Source organism: Amblyomma maculatum, chromosome 1 (assembly GCF_055883805.1).
Source record: "Amblyomma maculatum isolate TAMU_Amacu chromosome 1, ASM5588380v1, whole genome shotgun sequence".
NCBI lineage: Eukaryota > Metazoa > Arthropoda > Arachnida > Ixodida > Ixodidae > Amblyomma > Amblyomma maculatum.
This window is the reverse complement of record NC_139344.1, coordinates 456,185,460-456,211,219: the sequence shown is the minus strand read 5'-3', so window position 1 is coordinate 456,211,219 and position 25,760 is coordinate 456,185,460. Positions and strand designations below refer to the sequence as shown.

The window sequence follows — 25,760 nt, the reverse complement described above, 5'->3', positions numbered from 1 at the left end:
TTAGCTTCACAAGTAATAAGCGCAAAGGAAAACATGCAAGTCGTTTCTTCTGCCGCTCACCGAACATTTAGCGCCAACTCCAAAGGCGAAATCTCGCTCGCTAAAATTTCTGCTGCGCTCATAATGAGAATGATCACTCGCTTCTCTGCCCATTCAAATCTTAATTAAGGAAGATTCTGTGAGCTTACATTTTGGGTAGCAATGGGAGCCTGCACTGGATTCCCTCGCTTAAGTCCGGATACAGAGCAGTAATGCACTGTAGCAATGGCTTAAATAAACTTCAGCAGCTTTAGTAACGATGCAAGATCAAAAAGTGCAAGGCTGGCACTCTATATCAACCAAAACTGCAGAAATAAAGGCGATTATTAGCTTTTAAAACGCATAAATTCAATCGAGCACCTGCTTCAGCAGCAGTAAGAGGAGTCTCGTGATCCCACTTGCTCCCCTAGGTCGACACTAGCGCCGTTCCCTCCAGTAGTGGCGCTCGCGCGCAATAACATACAAACACTGAATGAAGTAGACAAAGAATAAGGAATTATGCAAATGTCAAGGTGTGTTGAATATCTACCATACAGGGACAAAAAGCTTTGCCTCCTAACAGCGTGAGTGGTGAAAGCAAGTGCATTCCGGATGCCAAGCTGTGGACAAATCCAGCAAGTAAACGAAGCTGCTTTTGCGTAGGACAGACTCAAGTGCCTGAAAGAACAATAAGCAATTCATTCTAGTGTCAAGCCTAAACAGTGCTGTATTGTTTCACTTTCTTTTCTCTTGTATTACGAGGTCACATCACCTCTTCCCAGTGCCACTCTTGAAAGTGGGCATTCCCAATTTGAAAAAGCACAGTTCTTAGTTTCTCTGAATCTCACTATCATTGAGCAGAGTGCCGACGCTCATAAGCAGCAATAACTGGTCCCTGTATTGGCCTTATCGTTAAATTACCGAGCACTCCATCAGTCACGGACACTGATGTATTTCTTACCTTGGCGGGCTGATGTCAAGCATCTGAACTTCGAACCATGGTGCATGATGTTTGTCGGCAACACATCCTGTGAAATTATGAGCTTGCATAATGTTTTAATATGTGCTAGGTATGCAGATGGAAGGTCTTTGTTTTCATTTTTTTTTTAAAGCCCAGTTTCATTTTCCTCATTACTTAGTTGTCCAAAGTACAGTCCTATGACTACATGCGAACCGGTACCATTGGGCACTGCTAAACAAAGGCTAGTGATGTAATGACTCATGCCTTTCATAAGCTTCCTGTCTCAGTTGTGCCCACTAGACAGATAATTACAAAGTACATATTTAACGAAGCCATCTGCCAAGGTTTATCGCACAAAGTTCCGTTTTATGATGTAAGGTTGCTTTAGGTGTGTTCCACATAGGCACGCTTTTATTGCAGCATGCCGTACACCTCATTTAGCACGTGTTACATGCGGTGTGTCATATCATACAAGTGCTGATACGGTACATTGCATTATGGTACGGTATGTAGGATTTTACATCCCAAATACTGACCTCAGCTGTGAGAGGCACCACAGTGGAGAGCACCAAAATGACCAACCACATTGGTTTCCTCATATCTCACACCACAAGGGCACTTCTACATTCACCTCCATCAAAGTGTGGCCTCCATAGCCAGGATTTTATTCTTAGACCATGGCATCAGCAGTTGAACATGTGCAGCCATTGTTCCTAAGTGCCATATCCAAATGAGGAGCCAGACAGTAACAATCAACAAATATCTCTTTTTGCTTTTATCTTCTGTCCAACAATGTCACAAATCTTGAAACCACTACAATTTATTATTTGCAGTGAAAGACACACATTTCAACTGCATGCCTCACGAGTGAACACCTTTTACGCCCACATAGCATGCATGCAAAAAGTAATGCATTATTCATACTTTGTATCACACACATATTTATCTGCTAATAAGAGTTAAGATTATAAGACATGTTTTCCACAATTCACAACATGAAACATCTAAGTACAATATATTTGTGGTGACGACACTTCCATCTTGGGCGCCCCGCCTCGCAAGTATACACCACCCAAAGGACGATGCGTACAAATGCTTTGCTAAGAAAACTGTGCGCCCCCAAAAATTATGTTCTCATTTCAACTGGAAATGAGACTTCCAAAACTGCATGGACACCACATATGGCATGGTTTTTCTGGAAACTAGGCATTTTTTTTTTCAACAAGAAATGGACAGGTGCTAGAGCACTGTCTGACAGTGAAGCACAGTGATGATGAGGATATGATGGTAGCCTCCACATGCGACACACAGTTTGAGAATGAGTGGTGGCACTGTTCGTGTTTACCGGACGCTAGGTGCCACTCGCCAGCCTGCTCATTGCTTGGTGGCCACTGAACTGCGAGTGGCGCAACCCACACAAGTAAAGTGAAGGATAGGTTTAATAATCAAATGCTCGCACCAAACAGTGGCTGCAAAGGTAACATTCCTTATCAAGTACCACTTATCTCAGCAGCGACACAAAGGATGAGGCACTGCACACTCCTGGCAGCTTGACGGCCGTGTACTACAACACGGGGTGGAAACTGTGACATAACAAGCAGTTCTGGCCACCGAGCGTTTGGGGTTGTGATGCTCATCAACAGGCAGCAGCGACATGCAGTGCCGGAAGCCAGGCTGGGCTTGCATGCTAATGCATGGATGCATGGTGCCGCAGTGACGGTCTCTCCCTCTTGTGAAATTTAAAGATACATCAAGTGTTGGCTGGAGTGATGCTGCACGCACACTAGTATGTATGAGGTGGTTGATGATGACATGGATATCTGCGGTGGCCATTAGACTGGGCTCCTGTGTGCTACCCTCTGTTGAGCAGAAGAAAATAAAGTAACTATGGCAATGCTGTGCAATGATCCCAGAATACAAGGGAATCGCATCTGACAGATTACAAAAGCACGTTGATACAACAATTCCTATAACTGTGTCCCATGGTGATAAGTATTTTTTTTTCTGCAAGGCTCGGCATAGCCACACAGTGCCCGACTGCAAAATGCCCCAATAACTGATACTGAAGAAGCAGCCGGGAAATTCACACTAAGAGCACACTTTATAAATTTTTGTGTGTACTCTAGAACATAACATCTTTCCACCACAGAGGTAAAAAAAAAGAAATCTGCACTCTTTTTCACCGCAACATTCCAGCCAGTCCACCACCTTGTCCAAAGAGTCTTCACCTGTGTTTCTACAGCACTGAAATTGTCCCTCTAAGCAGCGGTGGTCAGTGGTGCTGCCTCCTCCTCATTGGCTCCTGCCACGTCGTCGTCCAGGTGCTCACCTTGAGACTCCTCGTGGAGGACAACATACTCGCGTGTGCTGAACCCAAACTTGAGTACGTCCCTTTCTAGCAGTTCGACGTAGCGGCGAGCCTCTATGCGCTTGTTGTTCACAAACGTGCCATTGGCCGACTCGAGGTCAATGACGTAGGGCCTCACCCTTCGCCCGGTTGTGCCGTCATCACGTGTGTACTCCACCAGTCGGAACTGGAGCACTGCGTGCTGCTTGGAACAGGACGGGTGGTCGATCGGGATGTCGGCAATCAGGCGTGACCTGTCAACAAGAAAGAGCAACCTCATGTCAACAGCTATGATGCCGCTACTTAACATTGCTCTTGCACTGACAGGCACTAAACAGCACTGTTCATTGTGTCAGCACTGTTCAAGTGGATGAACGTTCAGATTCACAACTGCAACTGAAGTAGAGAATGATCGGCCACTAGTGGCAGTGCCTCCAGCATGCTTCTGCAGGACTCAATTGGATCTGCAACATGTGATAAGTGACAGATGCCCATTAATAATAAATATTAGGTTGGAATTGCACTTTGTTACTTTTGTTTTCAGACATTCATAACAACTTCAATGCGACAACATTAAAGGCAGCATTCTGAAGAAAATCTGGCACTGCCAATGTTGTCATGAGCAAATCAAGAGCATGGCTTTGGGAGACGGCGCTATACCTCAACCATCTCACGGCTGAGGGCCCAGGACACTTGGATCCCGAGTTGGACATGTCAATCCTAGGCCATGCAGGCACGTTCATGCAACTTGGTAACAGCGGGGCTTTGTATACATGTTGGGCGGCATTTCACATATAGAGGTATAACTTGCAACTGCATGCTAATGATTATGTGCTGAATAACAGAGGTGCAAATTTAGGCTCAGTGATTAAGCAAGTAGCAGAGTGATGCTAATGATTATGTGTTGAATAACAGAGGCGCAAATTAAGGCTCGGTGATTAAGCAGGTAGCAGAGTGATGCTAATGATTATGTGTTAAATAACAGAGGTGCAAATTTAGGCTCAGTGATTAAGCAAGTAGCAGAGTGATGCTAATGATTATGTGTTGAATAACAGAGGTGCAAATTAAGGCTCAGTGGTTAAGCAAGTAGCAGAGTGCATGTACGCAAACAAAGATTTATGATGGAAGCTGCAGGCGGGAGCAATGCTATCATGTGATGCCCTCAAAGGCGGAGCTTACGTGTGTCTCAAATTTTGCATTACAAGCTGGCCCTTTGTGCATATAAAAAATCAGAGGTCCCTGCAAAGACAGAAAATGTCAATATACAAGTGCAGTGCATAGTTACGATCACATTTGCCAAATATTACAACAATGCACATCACAAAAGGTGGCAAGCAGCTTTACATATATGTAAATTGACAGCTCAACTGGTCTCAATTAAAAATGATCTAAATTTCTGACACCTGGTCCCTTCTACTCTTTCTCTGTGTGTTACAAATGTGAAGAAGCAGGAGCTTTGCTTCCTGACCCCTCTATATTTTTGTCAGGTATTGTGCCGCGTTTCCTACACTGTCCTTTTATGCCGCAGTGATATCGTGCATTTGCATGACCAGTGCAAGTTGTGGACGCACTGCTCACAAGTTGCCATCCTCTAGCAAGTTCTTACACAGCACAATGCAATACAGTCGCCGACCAATATTTCGGACGATTAATTTTCTGGACCTGCCTGAAAATCCAGACATTGCCATGGCACCGCCACGCACTCCATAGAGTCAGTGTATAACACCGACCCAAATTTCGGACGTTTGAAATCTTCTCATTCGATTTTCTGGACTTTTTCTTTCGATTCGCTACTCAAGAGCTACCGAAAACGCAAACAACGCCGGTGTCATTTTGCTTTTCTCGTCGCTGCCATTTTGGTTTTCTGCAATCCCGAATCCAAGTGTCATATTGTCATAGACTCAATAGCAGGCACCACTTGCTGCACCGTCCCACCAGTGCCAGCTCTGCCGTGCTGCCGTTATGCACAGTCGTCAGTTGCCGCAGTCGCCATTCACGTGTTGTGTGTTGTGCTGTTTACATCGCCGCATCAACTACCGGACACTAATGCCGGGCGTTACTCGGACACTCAAGCACCTCTATCGGTTACGTGTGCTTAGTCTCATGGTGTTATGAATGGACAGTGGCAAAACCTACAGAGTTGACTTGTCTGCATTCAGCATGCTTTCCGATGCATGGAAGGCGGTGACCGAGGAGACAGTGCAGAATTGCTTCCACCACGCTGGTTTCGCGATCAGAGATGAAGTGCCGTCGTCATATCCGATGATAGCATCAGTGAATCCAATCAGCTGTCTTCATCTGCTGACCTCATCGCACGCTGCAGAAGCCATTCCCATGGAAGTGACGCAGGAGCAGTTTGCTAATGCTAACAGCGAGCTATGCACTGAACTCACCGACAATAAAATTGTTTGCCAAGTGCTTGAAAGTGACGACTCGGGCTCCGACAGTGAGGAGCCAGAGGCTGTGCTGCCAACTAGCAGTGAATCAACCCGAGCTCTGATGGTGCTTTTGGCTGTGTACATCGAGAGGCTACAGCACAGCCAGAAGTAATGTTTTCACTTGAATTATTGCACAAAAATATTTTAATCAGCTTTAAAATGCTACACAGTGATTTCAAACACCTTTTATGCACACTGATGTTCCTTAAGTGCAGTATTCTTTCATAGCTGTTTGCAATTGTCATATTTGCTAATCACGTTATATTTTACTGTGTAGCACTGAAAGAAACCGAATGACATTCGATTCGAATGACATTAAATCTGTTAGTGTGACAGAAGTATTATGTACTTGTACAGCAACGTAGCACCCCGCAGAGGCATATCAACCACTTTTTCAAGCCGCTCGCTAAATAAAGTGACTTTTTTTGCGTGAATTCGTTTTTTCGGACTGCCTGATTTTCCTGACGCTATCTCGGCCCCTTGAGGGTCCGAAAAGTCGGTCGGCGACTGTACTGAGTATACTAAACTATCCAGTATCAGGTTAGACTGGGTTCATGACATCGGGTTCTCATGTAGTTTCATGCCTCCCCCTGGAGAAGACAAGACATGGAAACATCTCTCTAGGAGGCTGCTAACTCAATGTGCGAAAGAAGAGAAGCAAGCTGAAATCATTTGAATACAGGCTGTAACCTCATTATAGACTACTCAGTGTACAACATAATACGGTTAGCACATTTGCTGCATGATGCCTTGCAACCACCACAGTACAGGCAGTTTTTTTTTTTACCGAGTTTGGGGCCCACAAAACACAGTTCAAAGTCAAAACAATTTATCATTTGGTCACAGGTTTTCCATTTGTTTATGTGCTCTTGAGCCAGAACACTGCCTAGGGCAGCTTATGGTGCAAAATTATATAGATTGACCACAGAGCCACATATTACTGCTTGTAACTAGAGTTTTTTTCTCTTGCTGACATATAATGTCAGGATTTGCAGAACATTCTGTTCGCAGTTCCAAGAAAGCCCAATTTATGCCGCAACACCACAATGCAAGCTCCTGCGGCAAAATGAGACGCACACGTACAATGCGCACTGTCTTTCACAAGTACTGTCACAACTGCTGCTTAAGCCAAATGGCATACACTGCCAGGGATCAGCTCTCGCAGAGATCAAAGCTAAAATATGGTACCCTAACCAAACTACACGCACGACAGCCTAGGAGTCTTTTCCTAACAACCTAAATTATTTTAACTTAGCATTACAGCACTGTATGCTGAACATTTACATGGTCCCCAGTCCTTCGGTCTTTTGCTGCACAGTTCCTGCTTCTTTCACTAGGTCACCCCTGACCACCCTGTACACCACACTGTGACATCACAGAGGACCACGTGTCGGATGCAACAAATTCGGACCATGTAAGACACATACCTCTACAGCGTTGCCCAAACAATATTTTTTCTGTTACTATAATGTGCATTGAACTACCCTAATCCTCATCTGCTGATAGAGATGAATATTCTCAGAGAGTTGTTGCAATGATAGTCAGGTATGAAGGGCTGCCAGACACTCTTCCATTTCTAGCGGGTGCCATGCCTACTTTTAAAGGGCAACTCGGGATGTTTTTTCACATTCACATATTCGGGTCGGTAGATATTTTACTGCAGGTTTTCCTCCCCGCCCTGAAACATTCTACCACATTTGGGTGATGTACAACAATTCTTCGTGTGCCGCTCGATTTTAAAATGTGCAGTTTTTGAGGCTTCAATTGAGATGATTTCTGCGGGCCACACTGTGACGTCACAAAGATTATATCCACGTTACTGCTCACTCCTCGTGTGATCAAGAAATCGTGAGGCCCATATTAAGCTACCTCAGGCATTTTATGTACTGTGTCATGATTTCCAGTTTTTATTTCCACAACGCAACATGCGTGCAAGTGTTTTTCCAATACTGTATGTGACGTCACTGATTCATAATCTGGAATGTCGCTTCTGGCCCTGAAGCCAGTGTCGGTTGCCGTCATTTCTTTTTACGAAAAGTTTTACCTGGAATCCCAAAAAATGGTTTGTTGTGTCGGAGTCGGGACACACCGAGGAATGTAACGGAACCAATAACTCAAAATGACGAAGAAACTAACAGAGTTGCCCCTTTAAATGCTGCACTCGGCTCTGTCTTCTCTTCCTCATACAGCAGAGCAGCAAGCCGCTTATCATCCTGCCCCTTACTTCTTTTTTGTTTACAACACACCATTTATTTACTGACCTCTGTTTCATACTATGTCACATCTCGTAGCTGTCAAAATGAACTCCCTCACCTGCCAAGCAGGTAGGCGCTCTGGCGGTGCAGCGGTATGAAGGGCAGGCTGACGTCGCCCTTGAACGGGTAGAGGCGCCATCGGCGCTTGGGCTTGCGGGCTTCAGCTGGCTCGTTGTACTTGATGACCACGCCATTGTACACATTGGTGTCTTCGGCCAGCTTGCCCGACAGACCAAAGTCGGGCTTCACAGCTACCTACAGGCGAATGAGCATACATAAATAAGTGGCTTCAATCATTCATACAGGCACAGCGTTTAAGAAGGGCCACGTAACACTTTTTCTTTCTTTTTTTTTCAAGGACTGTAAACGAAGCCACTGAGTTGTTAGGCAATGCAGTCTTTATGATATGAGTCAAATATGTAACTGACGGTCATAATAGAGTTTGTCCAATGCCCAGGGGAATCGATCTTAATGAACTAGACTCTAAATAATGGTGCAATTATTCATTACCAAGCACCTACGAGCAGCCACAGGGCTGCAGAGGAAAGCTACGTAGCTTTCAAGCAAGTCTCACAGTTCAAGAAAACCTCCATAGTGCTAAAAATAGTGGTCTGGGAACTGAACCATGGATCATTGCCTGTTCCAGCCAGTCGCTAATGAGTTATTACCTCCTTATTCAGAAGTTATATGCCCTGAACAACAGCTAGCTGAAATGTCTGCACAACAGTGCCATTCAAGTGAAGTGCTTTTTTTTACCAACCATAAAACAACTTGCTCACGCAATGAAAAAGCTTCCACATGACAGCAATGTTGCTTCAACACTTAAAAGCACGTCTACAAAAATTTGCAAATTAAAGCTACTTCTGCTATCTTGTTGCAAATCAAGAAATAGCATCTTGTCTTGCCTTCGCATCTTGTCTGAGCTGTTACTAAAGCTAACAACTTTAGTATCGCTATATAACTATGAGTATTCACTAGCTGTAAAAATGACCCCCAGGGCAAAAATGAAAGATGGCTTAGCTCTGCTATGCCTGGATATATGTAGCAAAAAGCAGTGACTACGTCGGGATCAGAAGAAGTTAATTTCTCCAGTATTCTTCGCCGTTCACCAGCAGCTAAACTCCCCTTGGCTTCCATGTCGAGTGCCTCTAAGTTCACCGGTGTTCTATAATTCGTTTACAGGAAAGGAAAGGCGCAGCATCTATCACTTGCGGAAGGCAAGCAGCGCCACCTGACGGCATTGGAGCGCACTCGTTCCCACTTGGTCCTCATAGCTGATGGCAGATGGGTGACGTCACCCTAATTGAGTGACTGAACAGTCTTTGGTACTTTCAAATTTTGCGCTAATTGCAGTATCTGTCACTCGCGGAATCCCGCTATCGTCCTCACGGTAGAAAAGCAGAATTACGCAGAGCATTTCACGACCCGGGGCATAGCACAGCGGTAAAGCGCTCAGCTGGAGATCCAAGGGACGGAGGTTCGATTCTCGGATGGAGACTAATTTTTTTTTTTAAATGAGGAGGAGTCGCACACCTCTCACTAGGCAACGCCAGCAGAGCTTGGCAAGGGGGCTGCACAACTGCTCTTGGTTGCGACATCACTCGGTCGCGGCATACGAGAAGCTCAGTTCAGACCCTTGAAGCTTTTCGCTTCAAAATGAGACTTCTGTCTAAAAAGAAAACTTTCCCTTCTTGCACTTGAAGCGTTACAAATGCATTCTACAGGCCCGTGTCCACTCTTCATGAGGGAGTCCGCTTGTGACACATTGTCCATTATGTCCACACAGAAAGAGGCATTGTGCTACTCCATAATTATTTGCATATAAGGCACTCCCAGTGGCATTTGTTACTTGCTGAGAGTTCAGTGGTATGTTTCTTACATCGAAGTCTTCCGCCTACCTTTACAATTTCCTGTTTTATTTCCTTTCGACAAAACAACTCGTTTGCAGCTTTTGCTGCAGCTACCTCTGGCTTGCAAAATCCAAAAAGGGATCTGTCCATAGATGAAACATACCCTACAAGCTCTCCTTGTTCACTGAGAGAACTTGTCTTTCTGTAACAAGCTGTTTCATGCAAAGCACGTCTACACAACTCGCATCTTTTTCCTCAACTTTGCAGGGCATCCATATAGGTGAATGTTTTTGCCAAAGCGTAAATAGACTTCACTGACACACACATTCCAAAGCTTTTATTGCGAAAGCAATAATGCTAGCACTTCGAGCCTTTGGCGTGTCGTGGCGCCTCCATACATGACCTTTCACGTGACCGTGTGACGTCACGCCAGACCGAGCGATGGGGCCCCAGCTCGCGCCATCGGATGGTGGCGGTGAGTCCTTACAGGAGCCACAGCGGTGACGTCACGCCATTTTCACATGACCGTGTGACATCACGCCAGACCGAGAGATGAGGCCCCAGCTCGCGCCATCACATGGTGACGGCGAGTCCATACACGGTGCTGTTTCGCAGCCGAGAGAGGGCGCTCGCTGTTTGTGACGTCACGCTAGGAGGATAAATGGGGCTGTGGCTCGACTCCTCACAGTAGTCGGGGCGCAGCCTTATGGTATGTCAGATGATGCGTATAAGGCGTATAAGGCCCATTTAAATGGGCAGACATGAAGTGAATTAAGCTACTAGAAGCAACCAACAGTAGCATCCATGCTTTCGTATTACTCCAATGTAGATTCTGCAGTGCCCTAATTTTTTTATGTTTCCTTCATTTAAAGTGGCCCTGATCACTTCTACTTTGTTGCCCCGCCGGGGTGGCGCAGTGGTTACGGCGCTCGACTACTGTTCCTAAGGATGCGGGATCGAATCCCGGCCTCGGCGGCCGCTTTTCGATGGAGGCAAAAAGGAAGGCGCCCGTATGCTGTGCGATGTCAGTGCACGTTAAAGAACCTCCACTACAGAGTCTCTCATAGCTTGAGTCGCATTGGGACGTTAAACACCACAAAAACCAAAAGCCACAAAACTTCTACTTTGCATGTGTGGATCATTGTACAAAAGAACACAAACAAGCCGTGCATGAGCAAAAATTATATATGCTTGTTCTGAGCAAGTGAGTCACATTTTTCCCCTTATCTTAAGTCTTACTTAATTTTACCGTCATTAGTATTACAAAATAGGGTGCTACAATTCCGTGCACAATTAGCCAATGAGATAAAGTTATGAAATAAATATGTAGCGATTTGTGGTAGCTTACCACTGCTTTCCTGCACGACTTAAAAAAGACGGAGCAGAACAATTCCGCACTTTTTTGGCAGGACAGCCAGTCACTGAGACTCACTGTGGAATTTTTGCCCGTAGTGCACTTGGCAGGATTCCAGCAGCTTTTGGCCCGATTAAAGAGGATAGCAAGCGGCACTTTCCCGGCATTTAAAAATCCTAACTACATTATCAGTTTGTGCTAGATTATGCTAGGTGGGACATGTCTCGTTCTACGCCGTTCTACCCTATATGGTACCTCGCTGCAAACATTTCAGCCAACTTTTTACTTCCAGAACTATCTACTTGAGAGATGGAACTTTGTTCCTCAAGCAGACATTTAAAAAGTTAGCTAATTATCTTTACTAATTCTTTAGAGCAAAAAAATCTGCAGACTAGGCCACGCCACTCTCCGCAGCTCTTGCGTTCACTGGGGCTAGGGAACTGTTTTCGGAGCTTGGCTACCTTTAAGTGAGGCAGCTAATAAAGCTATGGCACTCTGTGAAAAAAGACGTAATGCACAATTTGTAGAATGCATGCTATGCAGAAGAATCCTTTTTTTCCCACTGTCTTGATTGTAAACCCTACATTGTACGATACATACGGAACTGCTTTGAATAAATGTTGCACCTCTGATGTAGTCCTCACTGCAAACGAAACCTATCATAGGGAAGAATGTCACGAAAATGATGTCCAAGAACTGTTCCACTAAACATGACGACGGCTAATAAAGCATAGCATTGAATGTACCTTTTAGAGATATGCAAGTACATTACCTGCCAATAAAACTCCTTTTTCCTGTTTTGAACTCCTACATCGCACTAAACTAAAGGCAACTGACGTATGAGAGACCTAGAAGAGATGATGCTTGTAATTTCAGAACACATATAGTAAGGTTTTCATGTGACACTAAATTTATTATGCATGACGCGGGCTAATACAAAAGGAACTACAAGTTATCAAAAGCAAGGTGAGTGAAGAAGCACGTAAACATTTTTTTTAAAGGGGCCATGAAAAGAAAATGTAGCTGCCCGGTTGTAATTTTCCTTGCTTCAGTAAGCATTAGGCATGTCGATTCCTAAATGTTTCTGTGCAATTTTGAGTCTACATTTAATAATGACAGTTTGAAATCATCTTGCGCATTCCTAGAACGGCCATGTGACCCTGTAGGCCGGGTTGAGTTATTGCCTACGTCATCTATTCTCAATGAACGTCATGTTGATACATTCAGAAACGTATATATAGACACAGTTTTAAACTTCACTAGACCTAAAATAAAAGGTTCCTGTTAAACTTAACCAGTAAGAAAGGAGTGCACAAATTATTTGCTCGCGCAAATGTCTTCGGTGCTCCGTCAGCTATTCGGCGGTAATAGCTGCATCTGGAACCCGTGCAGCGCGCCTGTGCTGTTTCATGTTTGTTCCCTTTATACTTCCTACAACTTCTACCGCGCTCAATCTTCGCCTCTTTTTCCTAACCACGTTAGGTTCTGGGTTTCGACGTGTTGTACAGGTTTGAGTGCTTGATATGCCAACCGTGTGCATCGCGAGATTGCAACAAGACTTCTCCGAGTGGAAGTAACGTTCCATTTCACAAGTTTTGGTGCACAGATTGGGTTCATGTGTTCGTACTACTTTCTACTGGAAGTCTGAAATTAACTTCGGCGTCATTCTAAGCCTCGGTATGGAAATGAAGAAAGCTCACCTCAAACGAGACGGCGTACCGAAGCAAAACCGCTGGCCCAGTGCATCGGCAAAAAAAGTGCAGGTGGTCTGAGGTAAGTTCGCGTGATAAAATTAATAAAAGTGGTTGCGATTTGTAGCCCTCACTTTCAGTTACTAACAGATATGCCTATTTGAGAACTACTCGACTCGCAGAAGCCACCAGTTCTATTTGAGTGCTTCCTGCCAGACCATCCTCATAGCAGTAATACGCTCGTCTTCCTTCTTTTTTTTTTAATGATATTTATCGCCTCAGGGCATCAGTAGGGTATGAGATGAAGAATGAGGAAATTATATGCTCGTTTCCTTCCCATGTCACGAGCATACATTGTGTCCCAATAATTAGGCCGTAGTTTAACCACGGCCTATTCTGTGGTGTTTCCAATGCTCAGGATCTCGAAAAAGGAGTAGTAATTGATTAGTTTCCCATTTTCAAGTGGTATAATTGAATGCTTAAAAATGCTTAAAATGCAGGAATGACTGGCCCGGTCATTCTAGCTTTTTGTCGCGTACAGTAAAACTTTGTTAATTCAGCCCCCGTCAATTCGGATAATCCAGCCTCCTCACTCCCTCCCTTCAAAAAATGTACATAGGTCTATGGCAGCAACCTCTCGTTAATTCAGCGGTAAATTATGTGCGCACCGGTTAATTCAAACTGGAGACAGGCCGAGGCTGCCGAGGAAATTAGTTTTCAGAGCATGCAGGCCATTATTCCCCAAGGACCGTAAACGCCGGAAACTATTACTTCAAAAACGTACGGAAAGCGCCGCTGCTCTACACTAAAAAAAAAAAAAAAAGCCGGTTTTAGGAGCGCGCGTCACTACAGCCATCATCTATCCATCCGTAACTCCGCTATGGTGAACTCCGCTATGGTGAACTCCGCTATACTCCGCTCAGCGGTGCAGGCGATCCGGCTCGTGTTTCTGCCTCCTAAACACTACCGCCACGCTTCAACCTATGGACCAAGGCGTTATCCATTATGTAAAAAAACGTATCTCAAGCAAGTGCTGAAGCGAATGCTTCTTTGCACGGATCGGAAGCAGGCCTGCGTCATCATGCTTCTGAGTGCCATTCGTATTCTGGCTCATGTGTGGGCACACACGCCAGCAGAAGTGGTCGCCAATTGTTTTAGGCACTGTGGATTTGTGCAGCCTGACATAAGCTTGGAGCCCGCAGCGCCAGCAGCAAAGTCATTCATCAGTCTGCTCCCCATCGAAGTGAATCTTGCCGACTACACTTCCATCGATGACGACGTTGTCACTGGCCAGTCAAGCGATGATGAAATAATCAGCGATGCCTTCGATGTGGCAGATGAGGCGTCCGATGAAGAAGGCTCGCTCATGATGATGAGCCCCCTTATGATGAGCCCCCGGTGCGTCGTACCAGTAGAAAAGTCGCGGATGTTCTCGCAGTTTTAGAGGACTTCAGTTATGATGCTCCAGGCAACACACTCGCCCTGGAAGGGTTGTCCCATGTCCGCAAACTGGTCCTCACTGCCCAGCATTTTGTGAAAAAACAAACGAGCATTGCTGACTTTCTCACGAAGTAGAGGTATGCAATAAAAAAATGTGCAGTTTTTGTCGCTCATTCGATAATTCGACATTCGGATAATTTGGACATTTTTTTCACTCTCGTGAGATCCAAATTAACAAGGTTTTACTGTACTACCTTCAAGCAGCGCTTCCGCATATTTTATTGATTACCCACCTCGCGTGCGTATTAGTTCCTTATTGTGGCAGCCCAGCCATGCATTGGTGTCAAAGTAATTATCGGGCCTCGCCTTACGGTGCGGCCGCCGTGGCGAGACAGCACAAAAAAAAAAAAAAAAAAAGGAAATCTGCATGAATGACATACTTGCTGTGTGCCAGCTTCAAATGAAAATGCACTGCAGAATATATCATGCCATTTTTCCTGACTTGGCGAAATTTTTGACTGTTTCCTTGACACTTCACTGATTCTTTCTAGTGCATAAAATTTCCCTGTCAATTCCCGGTTTTCCTGGCTGCTAGACACCCTGATGACTGTGGCAGGTTGCACTTGGCAGACAACATCGGTCCAAGGGGTTGGTTATATCACGCGACCACATAATATTGAATAGGCAGAAGCTGTCAGCTAGGGTAGCTCCTTCGAGATGGGAATCTACCTAATCTCAGCCTCAAGGGCCCTTGGATCCCAAGTCAGACATGCTAGTCCTTGGTGCGGGCACGACTTTACGATTTATTAAAGTACGACCTTATATCTAAGTCAGGTGGACTTTTGCATAATGCGGTAGCTTACGACAGCAAGTTAATGAGCATGTGTGGGATAACAACTGCAGAAATTGAGATATTAGAGATTAAGCAAGTAGCAAAATGTATGTACATGAAAGTGCTGCAGACAGGAGCCATTAATGCAGTCACGTTACACAACCCGTGAATTTTTCGCAGGCCGTCATCATTTTGTTCAAAGGCCAAAGCAGACCTGCCAACCCCGCAATGTTAAATCTAATATAGAGGATGCCGAAAAATACTAAGATTCGGTGAAAAATACTAAAATGCTTTTATTACTAAAAATCTCTTTTGAATGATGAATAAGAGAGCAGTCTAAACTAGAGTTCCAAAAGTCACGTAAACACAACTTCAGAAAGACATGAAGTGAAAGGTTGGGAAAGTACTGAGGAGGTTACTGCTTTTGCCTTCCGCAGGAACTCTTTGTTAACACCTGATTGTGACAAACTCCAGACTCCTTGCATTTGACAGTTAACAGTTGTTCTAGACCCTTTTTTGACATGGAGGAGCAAACCCTGGTACACGTCTTCTTGACTTTGCTAAACACTATTTCACACTCTGCATTATTGCGTGGGAGAGTCAGAATGCCTAAAATAACTTCTGAGAGCTTATCATACTTGAAAGTATGCTAAATGTCCTGAAGACTAGCAACAGAGTGCTCTGCTCATCTATGCACTCCTTGAATGGTTACTTCTACTCGATCAGAAAAGCCGTGAAGAGACACTCTGCTTGAATAGTGGCTTGGTCAACTTCAGAACTAAAATACCCACTAATCATTGGTGTCAACGATACTCGCCGAATCCTTATTCTTCTTTGTAGTGAGGTGGAGCAGAATTTGCCGACGACCGGCATGCGCAATATTCACATCAAGAAGCAGTAGGTGCAGAAAGCGTACCTTTCGCCTTTGCTATATTTTTGCATGCACAAAAAATTTGTTGAATATTTGGGCATAAACATTTGAAAGTACTTGTAGACACCTCACAATCGCATCCGCAGCAATTACGCTGCCAACACAGTAAGCTTAACAGCCTTGGCGAGCTGAAAAGTCGACAATTGCGATGACGATGTAGCCATACTTTATTGAACGGACATGATCTGATTGGAGTAGAGGCGCCAACAAGTGATGTGGCAAACAAATAAGATGCGCCGTGGAGTACACAGCCCGCCATGAGATGGCGCATGCAGCACAAAACTAGCTGGGTTAGCGTTATCGCAAGTATACTCGGTCTAGTCCTGCTACCTTCTTTTAGTCAACACACAAATCAAGAAAAATCGTAAAATGAGAGTGGGCACTGCGATACTCATAAGAAAGAACTGAAAATCGGGCACTTTACGATAAAATCGTAAAACTTCGCAGGTATGCCTCAGCTGTCGTTGGCCTGAATAGGCCAGGTCACATTATGATCGTAATGATTTATTTCATTTTCATAAAATCTCAAACTGCCCCTCACATTGCAGACATATAAATACAATATCCCTTTGTGACAATGACCATAGCTAGCCTACGGCTGTTGAACAGCACAGATCACTGCCTCCATTGCTGTAGCTACTCAATGCACCACACTTTGTGCCGAGCTGCAAGGCATGTCCCACAGACAGGTTCCTGCAAGCATCGGAGTGTACCTTGTGGACCCCAGATGTGCGGCTGGGCACTGCGAACATCTATTCTCCATGCATTAGTGGCTCATTTGGTGCCTCAGGGTATCTTGAAACGCTACCCACTGCTGCCAAGGGAGTGAGCAGTGTCACTTGCAGTCAGCAAAAAGGCATGGCTTATGGCTGATAGGTTGGCTCCCAAGTGGCCAGAGGTGGTTGTTTCTGGGAAGTCCGTTTGGCTACTCTGGGCTGATGTTTTGGAAAAATGCAAGCAGGAGCATTCCCAAACACCCTACATAGATGCTACAAGACTGATGATGGACACAGCCAGATGTGAAAACATTTTCTGCCATTCACCACTGCTGCATTGTTAGCTTAGACAGCAAGCTTTACTAGGCTGTGAACATGGAGGTTCTTTGCGACAGTTTTCTGAATGCCACTAGGTGGTAAAACATGCATATAGAAGACAGCACCATACCATTTTACAATTAATATTTCTGTCTTAATCTCTCTGTGTCAAAGCATCGCAAGGAACTCCTCGTCAGAAAAAATGCCGAGCCACTATCATCAATTCCAACCGTCCTTCGAGTGGAGACGCAGCTACTTCCTCCACTCTGCGGGGGTTGGAGTGCCGAATCAAGGCACATTTGTGCATTCAGTAGCGCGAGGCTGCGAAACACTCACCTTTTCCTCTGGTTCCTTAGATTCTTCCTTGCCCCACTGGTAACCCTTTCCATCACCAGAGTGTCGTCGCCGCCGGTCCCTGTGCGGTGGACTCCCTCTGCAATGCACCAAAAGCGACCACTTCCAAGATACCAGCAACAGATAATGCAGCACATATTCCAAAAGGGATGACAGTGACTTAGCATCAGAGGTTTTCGAGGCAACCCTAAACAGTCGCTCCTCCTTTGTCGTCTTGCGCTTTCTTTCCTTTTCTGCACCCTTGAGTGCAGCTCGCATGCAGCACAGAACAGCACTTGAGCACCTACAGTACTCAACCAGTCACAGCCACTAAACAGCATCTTTTTCTCAAGAACACACTCTCTTATGGCCTCCGTTCTCTTCGCGAACCATAAAAATGTGACAAAGCCTGCAAAACATGATGAGGGAATGAAGGAAAGAGAGCGTCTACACAGGCATCTCAAGACTCCGTGAGCAAAATTTTGCAATGAGGATTCCACACCTCTGTTTGCAGCTTATAGCCCTTTTAACATTACAGCATGATAAAGAGAAACGCATTCACCCGACAACTACTGGCTTCGCAGTATATGAAGTGCAGGGCATCACTTGTAAACTTATTACTGAGAACTGGCAGGACTGCAGACAAAATGTCTCTTGAAGGCACAGCACAGCTTGCAGCAGAGACTGCCATATAACACTGATGCCTTTTCCTTTTTCAAAAGCACGTTTCAGTATGCCTCTAATAAAGGAATGAAAGCTCCAAATTGTGATATCCAGCAATCCTCACCTACGCTAGAAATTTTTTCTTTCAAACAAGCAAAATCCCAAGGAAAGACAAGATCACACCCTGTTTATTCATCACCTGAGAACACTTAGTTGCAGCAGTTGCGAAGTTGTTCATATACAAGGAAACTGTGCTATGTCAAAACGTAATGTCTGGCTATCCAGACGCACCAACGAACTACAGCATCTGTACAAAAATAATAAATTAATGCCTCTGAAATGACTTCTTTCAGCAAATGCAGCACCAGGCAAAGCAGATGTCCCTCAGTCAGCACTCAAAATTCACTCTGCTTCTCGCTGCTTTGCAAGGAGTTGTTAAAACTGGCAAATGCATCACTGAGTGTTACGCAATGCCCGACTCAGCTGCTTGCCTCACCTATCTCGTCTGTGATCACCGTCGTGGCTGCGGGGAGCTCTGTGGTGGCCACTGTCACCATCGTGCCTCCGCCGCTTTGTGTCCTCCCTGCTCGTGCTCCTCCGCCGCTGTCCATGCCTGTCTTGGTGCCTCTCGATGTTGTCCCGGTGACTACCACTCTTTTTCTCAACCTGCGTAATTGGAGAAGGGAGAGTTGAAATCCTGAGGGACCTGGACACACAACTACATTATGACACAAAAGGCGCTTGACACCGCTTGAAATGATGCGAGAGCAGCACTAGCAATTTCAGAAAAGCTACTGCACAGAGACATCAGGTGCAAGTAAGGAAGACAAAGAACATGTCAATGCAAAATACAGCTGTCTGATGACCTAGGTGTTCTCAGTTCAAAGTAGCTAAAGCCAAACACGCCCAGACACAAATTTGATTAGGTTTCCACAAGGTAAATAAACTCTAAAATATGCAACATGCCTACCTAAAATGGTTTGTGAAGTTGGTTTCAAGCACATATATATGCGTACATATGGCTCGTTTCTGAAACCCCTTGGTGGCAATATTATTGCCAGCTGCTGAACACTGCTTTAAATTGACAAGATGGGGCGTGTAAGCTGTATGTCGGTGATGAGAAAAACTACGCCATACAATGCCTAAAGTAAAACAAAATTCCTGAATAAAAATTAATTTGTGTGTCAATATCTGGCTGCTTGTATTGCTGCAAATCAATATTTAAGGCAGCAGAGAAGTGCCATATGAAAATCAATCTGCACTGTTTGCTGAGGGAAACCAGGCATGAGAGAAAACTCGACAGGTTGAAGTTCAATCAGCAGGCATTAGTGGTTAAAAAAAAGAATGTCCTACACTGTCCTCCTTTTTATTTTTCCTTCATTAATGCTACCTTTGCTTTCGCCATGTCTGCTATCATGTGTTTTCAAACAGAGGAAGCTAGCAGTGTGAGATTTTAGGTTGGCACCACAGGCTCCTTTCACACAAAACTCACAAGAATTCTCATCCATGTTCATGTCCTGCCAGGCAGAATGGAACTGCTGGAAAGCCAGGATGGACCTCAAGCAGTTAATACTGTTAGCGCCTTAACAGTCAGGTTGCTACAACACGTCTCCAGAACTGCTCAGATGGTGCCCGTGTTAAAGGCAACTGCTATGCTACCACATTAATTAGGCCTTTCATATTTGCAACACTCCTTTCAAACTGCTATTTTGCAGCCAAAGTTGCGAATTAATGAAGCACACGAGGAAGCGGGATGGCATACTTTACCTGCATTGTTTTTACTTGCACCTCGGGATCATAGACAGAGGAGTAGAACAGTTTTCCTACTTAATATGCATCAAATATTCAAGTACTGCAGTAGAGACTTACAGAAGAAATAACAGATTGAACTGCATCTCAGCCAAGTAGAATGTGTTTCAGGGTTTGCCGTTTCACTTTAAGAAATGTTCTTGCCACCACCCGTTCAACACCAATAATGTTGTGTAAGCATATCTCAAGGAAATTAATACATCTTACGCCTGTAAATGCAGTAACTTTTGGCTTTCTAAAAATCATTAGAAACGGCAACCAAACATTGACTTCACTCAAAGGAGTACAGAAAGGTAAATTTCGGTTGGATGATTCATTCTTTGCAATGATGCATAAGACCAGTGCCTCCTTTAGACAGCGCCTACAATTTGAGGGGTTCGAGTGGCCGCCTGCTCCTCTCCTATTCTCTACCTCAAAATTGGCTAATATAATATTGTTACAGACAAGGAAGAGGCAGGCATGGGCAGAAGTGCTTGTATTAGGCCCGCCAACATTCATTAAACTCATCTCACTGCCACTCGTATTCACTGGCTTGCCGCCCTGTAACACTTTGGTGAAGCTTGCGGAGTAACTGCATCCTTCCTCATCCTGGCCCGGAGGTTCAGTGACACGCGTTTGCTTGAGTCTTCGGCAGCGGGTTCCTGGTGCACATAACCCGGCTGTTCCCAAGCTTGGCAAACTCAACCTAACCTCACCGTTCCCCATGTCCTGCCCCAACCACAAGACGCGACGAGCAAGAGACCAAACCAAAGGATCCCATCGACCTGAGATGCCGCTACATGTGAGCACATCACCCCTTCCCATGCCGTGTGATGCATGCTAGGCCCGGCCGTCAATCTTGGACCGAAAGCTTCCTGGGCCAGGCTTCACCCAGTCATCATCGTGGCGGCAAGCTGTTACCTTCCTTATCTTCAGTCTTCACTCATCTAGTCACGACCATTTTCATACCATGCATCTCTTTCACTTCATCATTCTCCGTTGTCCACGATTTAGATGATCTCTCGTGACTGCGGTAGTTGTACGGAAAAGGAGAACCAGGCAGTGGCGTGGTCCAGAGCACTCGCACTTGGCCCACCAACATTAATTAAACTCATCTTATAGCCAGCCGTTATGGTCGTCCTTCACTGGTTCGCAACCCTGCAACAATATTGTAGCACCCCTAGCATCTACAACACCAAACAACCCTTTAACTGACACTTATTACATGAATGTGTACGTTTCCTATCAAAAGAAGCACTTTAAAAACTACAGAATACTGTCTACCTTAAATAGTAAACAAGATCGCTAAAGAAAAAGAGTCCCTGAGTGAAACAGACGGTCAGTCTCAGTATTGTGACAACAGGCAAAATACTGCAGGCACTGTAGAGTGAAAGAGCCACAGATAATATATACAGATCACCATAAGATATACATCCATGGTAACTTAATAATTTATAATCGAATTTCTTCTCTCATTTGTGTTGCTTACAGTTTCAACAGCCCAGTGTTGACTATAGACTGCATGCACACCTAACTCTGGAGCGACATGCGTGCCATAAGCGTACAGTTCTGTGTCCAGAGCAAGATGCTGCCCCTAGGAATACATGTAAACGAACATTTTAAAAGCATTTTTGTGATTTCATAGTGCACCTACAATGCTGTTCCTTTGTGATGAAAAGCTGAGTCACCCTGGGTCAGATTATTAAAGTATGAAACATCATTTAAAAGGTGAAGTATCTTTAAAACATACATATGTGTGCAGTGGAGTCGCTGCTGGCCGTCGGCAGCAGACGGGAACATGATACAAAGAAACAAAAAGTTCAGCTTTGCTCTTTTTGTACTCATGTACGCAGCCATTCAAAGTTGACATGTACTTTGAAGAAGACGGTGGCAAAGATTCAACATAGTTTCGAGGCTACCTTCTTAAAACGGCATGAGAGGTGCATGTTGGGAAGCAGGACACATATTTAACAGGTGCCCTACTAGCTGGTGCTTGCCCAAGTAGTACAGGCATCTCTAGGAGTCCAACATGCATACTGCCACGTGCACTATGCTTTCTCTATAGTAAGGTCATTGAAATAAGGCAGCCTAGAATGCTCTATATAAAAACCAGTACTGAAATGACATTACAAGCAAACAAAAACAAACTGCTCAAAAAATCCTACTGCATTTAGAAACACAGAGGCTCACATGCAGACAGCGGAAGCAGCAGAGGTATTGTCTGTGCCGTTATCTGCAATGGTGCACAGTTTTTCTTCATTCGTTTGTAATGCCATTCAAAAGCTCATTTTAATTTCCACGAACAGCATTCGAAGCTGTCCAGTTTCAATGTACTATTGAGCCAGTGTAGCGCACATAAGAGTATGTTGGACTTCAGGAGAAAAAAGCTTGTGCAATTCAAAGAGACACCAGTTGATACAGCACCTGCTAGGGGTGTGTCATGGTTCGCAACACACACTTATCGCGCTGTTGAAAAGGATAGCCTCGAAATGTTATTGCATACTTAGTTGTAGTGTTCTTCAAAGCATATGCAAACTGTGGACACACGGCTGCAAATGTGAATGCACGATGAAACAAGAAAAACTATTTGGAAAATTTTATTTTAATGTTTATCCCTACGCGCCATGCTCCGATCAGGTGCTGGCCATCAGGTTACTCCCATGCACACATATTGCAATGTTTTAAAAATACATATCCTTCAAAATGAGACTTCATATCTTTAGGATATATTCTAGGGTGTACTTGGCTATTCTTTATAAAGGGACAACACCGTAAGTGAGGTGAAATAGACAAAATGCTTTTAAGACTTTTCAGCACATGTATTCCTATAGGGCGCCGGCCGAATCGGAACCTAGAAGTAGCCACCAGTGGCACTGAAAGCAGCGTTCCAGCCCCTGAGGCAGGCTAAATCAACAAGAAGGAGCAGTCATGTTGCAGTTTTTTCACCGCTCATGCGACCTACATGAAACTGACATCACAGCCATTGCTCGGCTGTTAAAACCAATATGGGTGAGGGAAGTAGCTCAATTATGAATTATTCAGCTGCAGTAAATGAAAATCACACGGTGGTTGTGTACAGTAATATCTGACACGTGATAACAAGAAAACATGCAACCAAAATTTTATGTCTATACTTTATCTTATCAGCTTATGGCCAATCAGCAAAAATAAGCATAAAATTTTGATTCCCCTAACAAACCAGCACATAGGCCATGATGCAAATCGTAATGCCTCACGCACAGAAGTAGTTTTTAGTGAAGACTACGAAATTCCACCTTTACAATATTGCAATGCCCTTTAATCCACCACAATAACATGTATTCACGACTGCTTCAGTGACAGTCAAGAGGAAGTAAACAGCCTCCGGCCAATGTTTCACGGTTTCTGTTTTTGCCTGGCATGCTAACCGAAACAAAATGATGACAGCAACGGTATGCTGTTCGAGCACAAATCCTTTTCAAAAATGCATATAGTCAAACAGGCAAATTAGCATGTGGAGAGGCATTAATATTATTAATTCGTTAGCACAAAAACTCAGTGTGCAGCCTACACATCGCCGTGGTATCTAGTCAGGTTGCATGGGCTAAGAAGTCTTGCTGTCTAATGTTACCTCAAACATAGCGTTGCATGCCTTCCTGCACAATGAAATCTTTTGCCAACAATGCGCACAAGCATAGTACAATCAGAAATTGTGAGAATGCATTCAAATAACTCTCGCGTTGCAGTCGTGCACTGCGGCCCGACAATCCGTCCAAATTTTCGGAAGTATCACAAATCAAATCCAGCAATCCAACTGTGCATCGCAGCGCTCTTGTAGCGCAATGCATTCGCTTTGACTTGCACGCCGACTGATATACGCCTAGCTAGACAGCATAACACAGACGGCGCATTCGTCTGCGTAATCGGCATTCTTTTTCAGCAAAAGCGGAATACTGAAGAGCTCGGAAATGAAAGAACAGTTCGGCTGAAAGAAGTGCAGTATGAAGTCACGAATAAACCAGCAAACTAGCACGGCCGCAAGTATGAATGACAACGCGGAGTTTCTTCGTAGTCGACAGCATCACAAGCTAAATATGCAGTATCGTAGAACAGAAAGTCACACGAAAAGTGTGAAGCGCCTAGGAGAATTGAGGTGGCGTGCGGTTACTGCAACGTGCTGTAACATAAGCTATGGATTCGTGCAAGGCTCGCTCATGGGTCCAAAGCACGCAGTAATAGCGGCGATGTGTGCCCAATGACTTCTTGGGTGACCGCTGCGCCTGTTACCTTAATGTGCTTTGACTTGTACTCTGGGCTAACCGATCGGGATGTCCTTCTGTTCCTCGAGTCCCCTTGTCGACGCTTTTGCTTCGGTTCACTCATTGTGCTGCACTTTTTTCGACGCGAATCACGACATCGCGAACATCCAGACGTCGGCCATATTGGAAGTTGCGCTGTAGCGACGCAAGCGCCACGCATTGGAGGAAAGTGTGGAAGCGAAACCGAAACTTTCTTCGAGTAAATTTTGCGCTCCAGTTCCTCGTTAAGGGGAATATAGGCAATATAGGGCGCTGGCATCGAGGCACTCTAGGGAAAACGTAATCGCTGCGCCTTCTTTCATTGGGATTCTTGGTCTTCCCGTGAATGAAAACAATGAACGAGCATTAATGTGAGCCGATGTTTTGTCGCCATCACCTCTGACAGCCATCGCTGAGCTGTCGAAACTGGAACTGGCAAAATTCACTTTTTTTTTCTTTTTGATAATTTAGCGTGGTGAATACCACGTGCATGATGGCCCGTGGTGGTAGTTACGCTGTTTAACACGGAATCATAATTCAGTGCACGCTGCTTGTTCTTTTTTTTTTTTTTTTCGTAAACTCGGTTTTTCTGTTCTCGTTTCGTTTGCTCCGTTCGCGTCTCATTTGCGCTGTGATAGTACATATCGGAGCCAGTGATGCATATGTGCACAGGCTATATCAGCGTGGCCGGTGCAATAGCTTTGAGCAGTCCTTGAAATATGACTTTACTTAGCACGTGAGTTGCGTCCGCGGAATTTGTCCGCAGGAAGTGGGAACAGGGAGATACCGAAAATGTGGTTTGATTTTGTATCGCACTTGTGACGCAATCGTTCGTGCACAGCGTTAGGATAGTGTCACACCATTTTCCTTCCCATCTAGCATATCACGTACATTGCAGGCGATAGAGTTTGCGATGGAGATTCTAACAGACGACATATATATTTACCACCATATTCTATGCAATAAATTGTAAGCAGGTATCCATCGGCGAGACAGATATTGCGGCGCCTTTCCTCAGAGCCAACAAATTTTCATTTAGGGGAATGCACACATATCTGCCAAACGCTGCGCCAGTCTTTCAGTCATCTTAACCGCATAGGGCCGGATTAAGAAACATTTGGATGTGGGCGTCCTCCCCGTTCCCCTCTCTTGACGGTCCTTGCCTACCCCCAGTTTCATTTTACGCATACTAAATTCTCAAACGGTGGACGAATTTCTGCGGCATATTCATACGCGAGAACCTTGTTTTCTACAGCATGCAACGTGGTTATGTTATATAAAGAAGTGACAAATATTAATTATCTCCCGCCGCATTGGCTCAGTATATTTGCGGTGCTCGACTGCTGAAGCCAAGGAGACGGGATCGTGCGAACACTGTCCGCGGGGGCCGCTTTTCGATGGAGGCGAAAAGCAAAGCGCCAGTGTACTTAGCGAGTTAAAAGACCTCAAGTGATCGAAAATCCCAGAGCACTTTACTCAGCGTTCCTTATAGCCCACGCAGAGTTTCTTTGGGATGTTCAGTACAGTTCAGTCGTTCAGTCGTGTCCG

At 44.8% G+C, this 25,760-nt stretch overlaps 2 protein-coding genes across 2 annotated transcripts in view; one reads left to right on the top strand and one right to left on the bottom strand.

Moving 5' to 3' along the window:
* Window positions 1-25,760, top strand: part of Men (NADP-dependent malic enzyme) — a 194,884-nt gene that overhangs the window by 11,884 nt on the left and 157,240 nt on the right. The window lies entirely within an intron of this gene.
* On the bottom strand, window positions 1,083-24,381 carry LOC146209721 (smad nuclear interacting protein 1). Its single transcript, XM_084603176.1, has 5 exons — window positions 24,202-24,381; window positions 18,644-18,813; window positions 17,488-17,584; window positions 8,078-8,274; window positions 1,083-3,580 (listed from the first exon to the last, which is right to left on the bottom strand). Exons 1-5 carry the CDS (start codon window positions 24,295-24,297, stop codon window positions 3,238-3,240), a joined length of 903 nt encoding a protein of 300 aa, XP_084459302.1. The 5' UTR covers window positions 24,298-24,381; the 3' UTR covers window positions 1,083-3,237.

What these genes read in the sequence shown, in the direction of transcription:
- LOC146209721 (XM_084603176.1), bottom strand. Translation starts at nt 24,297, where the DNA reads ATGAGTGAACCGAAGCAAAAGCGTCGACAAGGGGACTCGAGGAACAGA. An exon ending in ACAAGTCAAAGCACATTAAG is followed by an intron (nt 18,814 to 24,201) that starts GTAACAGGCGCA and finishes CCAATTACGCAG; the next exon opens with GTTGAGAAAAAGAGTGGTAG. An exon ending in GGTGATCACAGACGAGATAG is followed by an intron (nt 17,585 to 18,643) that starts GTGAGGCAAGCA and finishes GGTGCATTGCAG; the next exon opens with AGGGAGTCCACCGCACAGGG.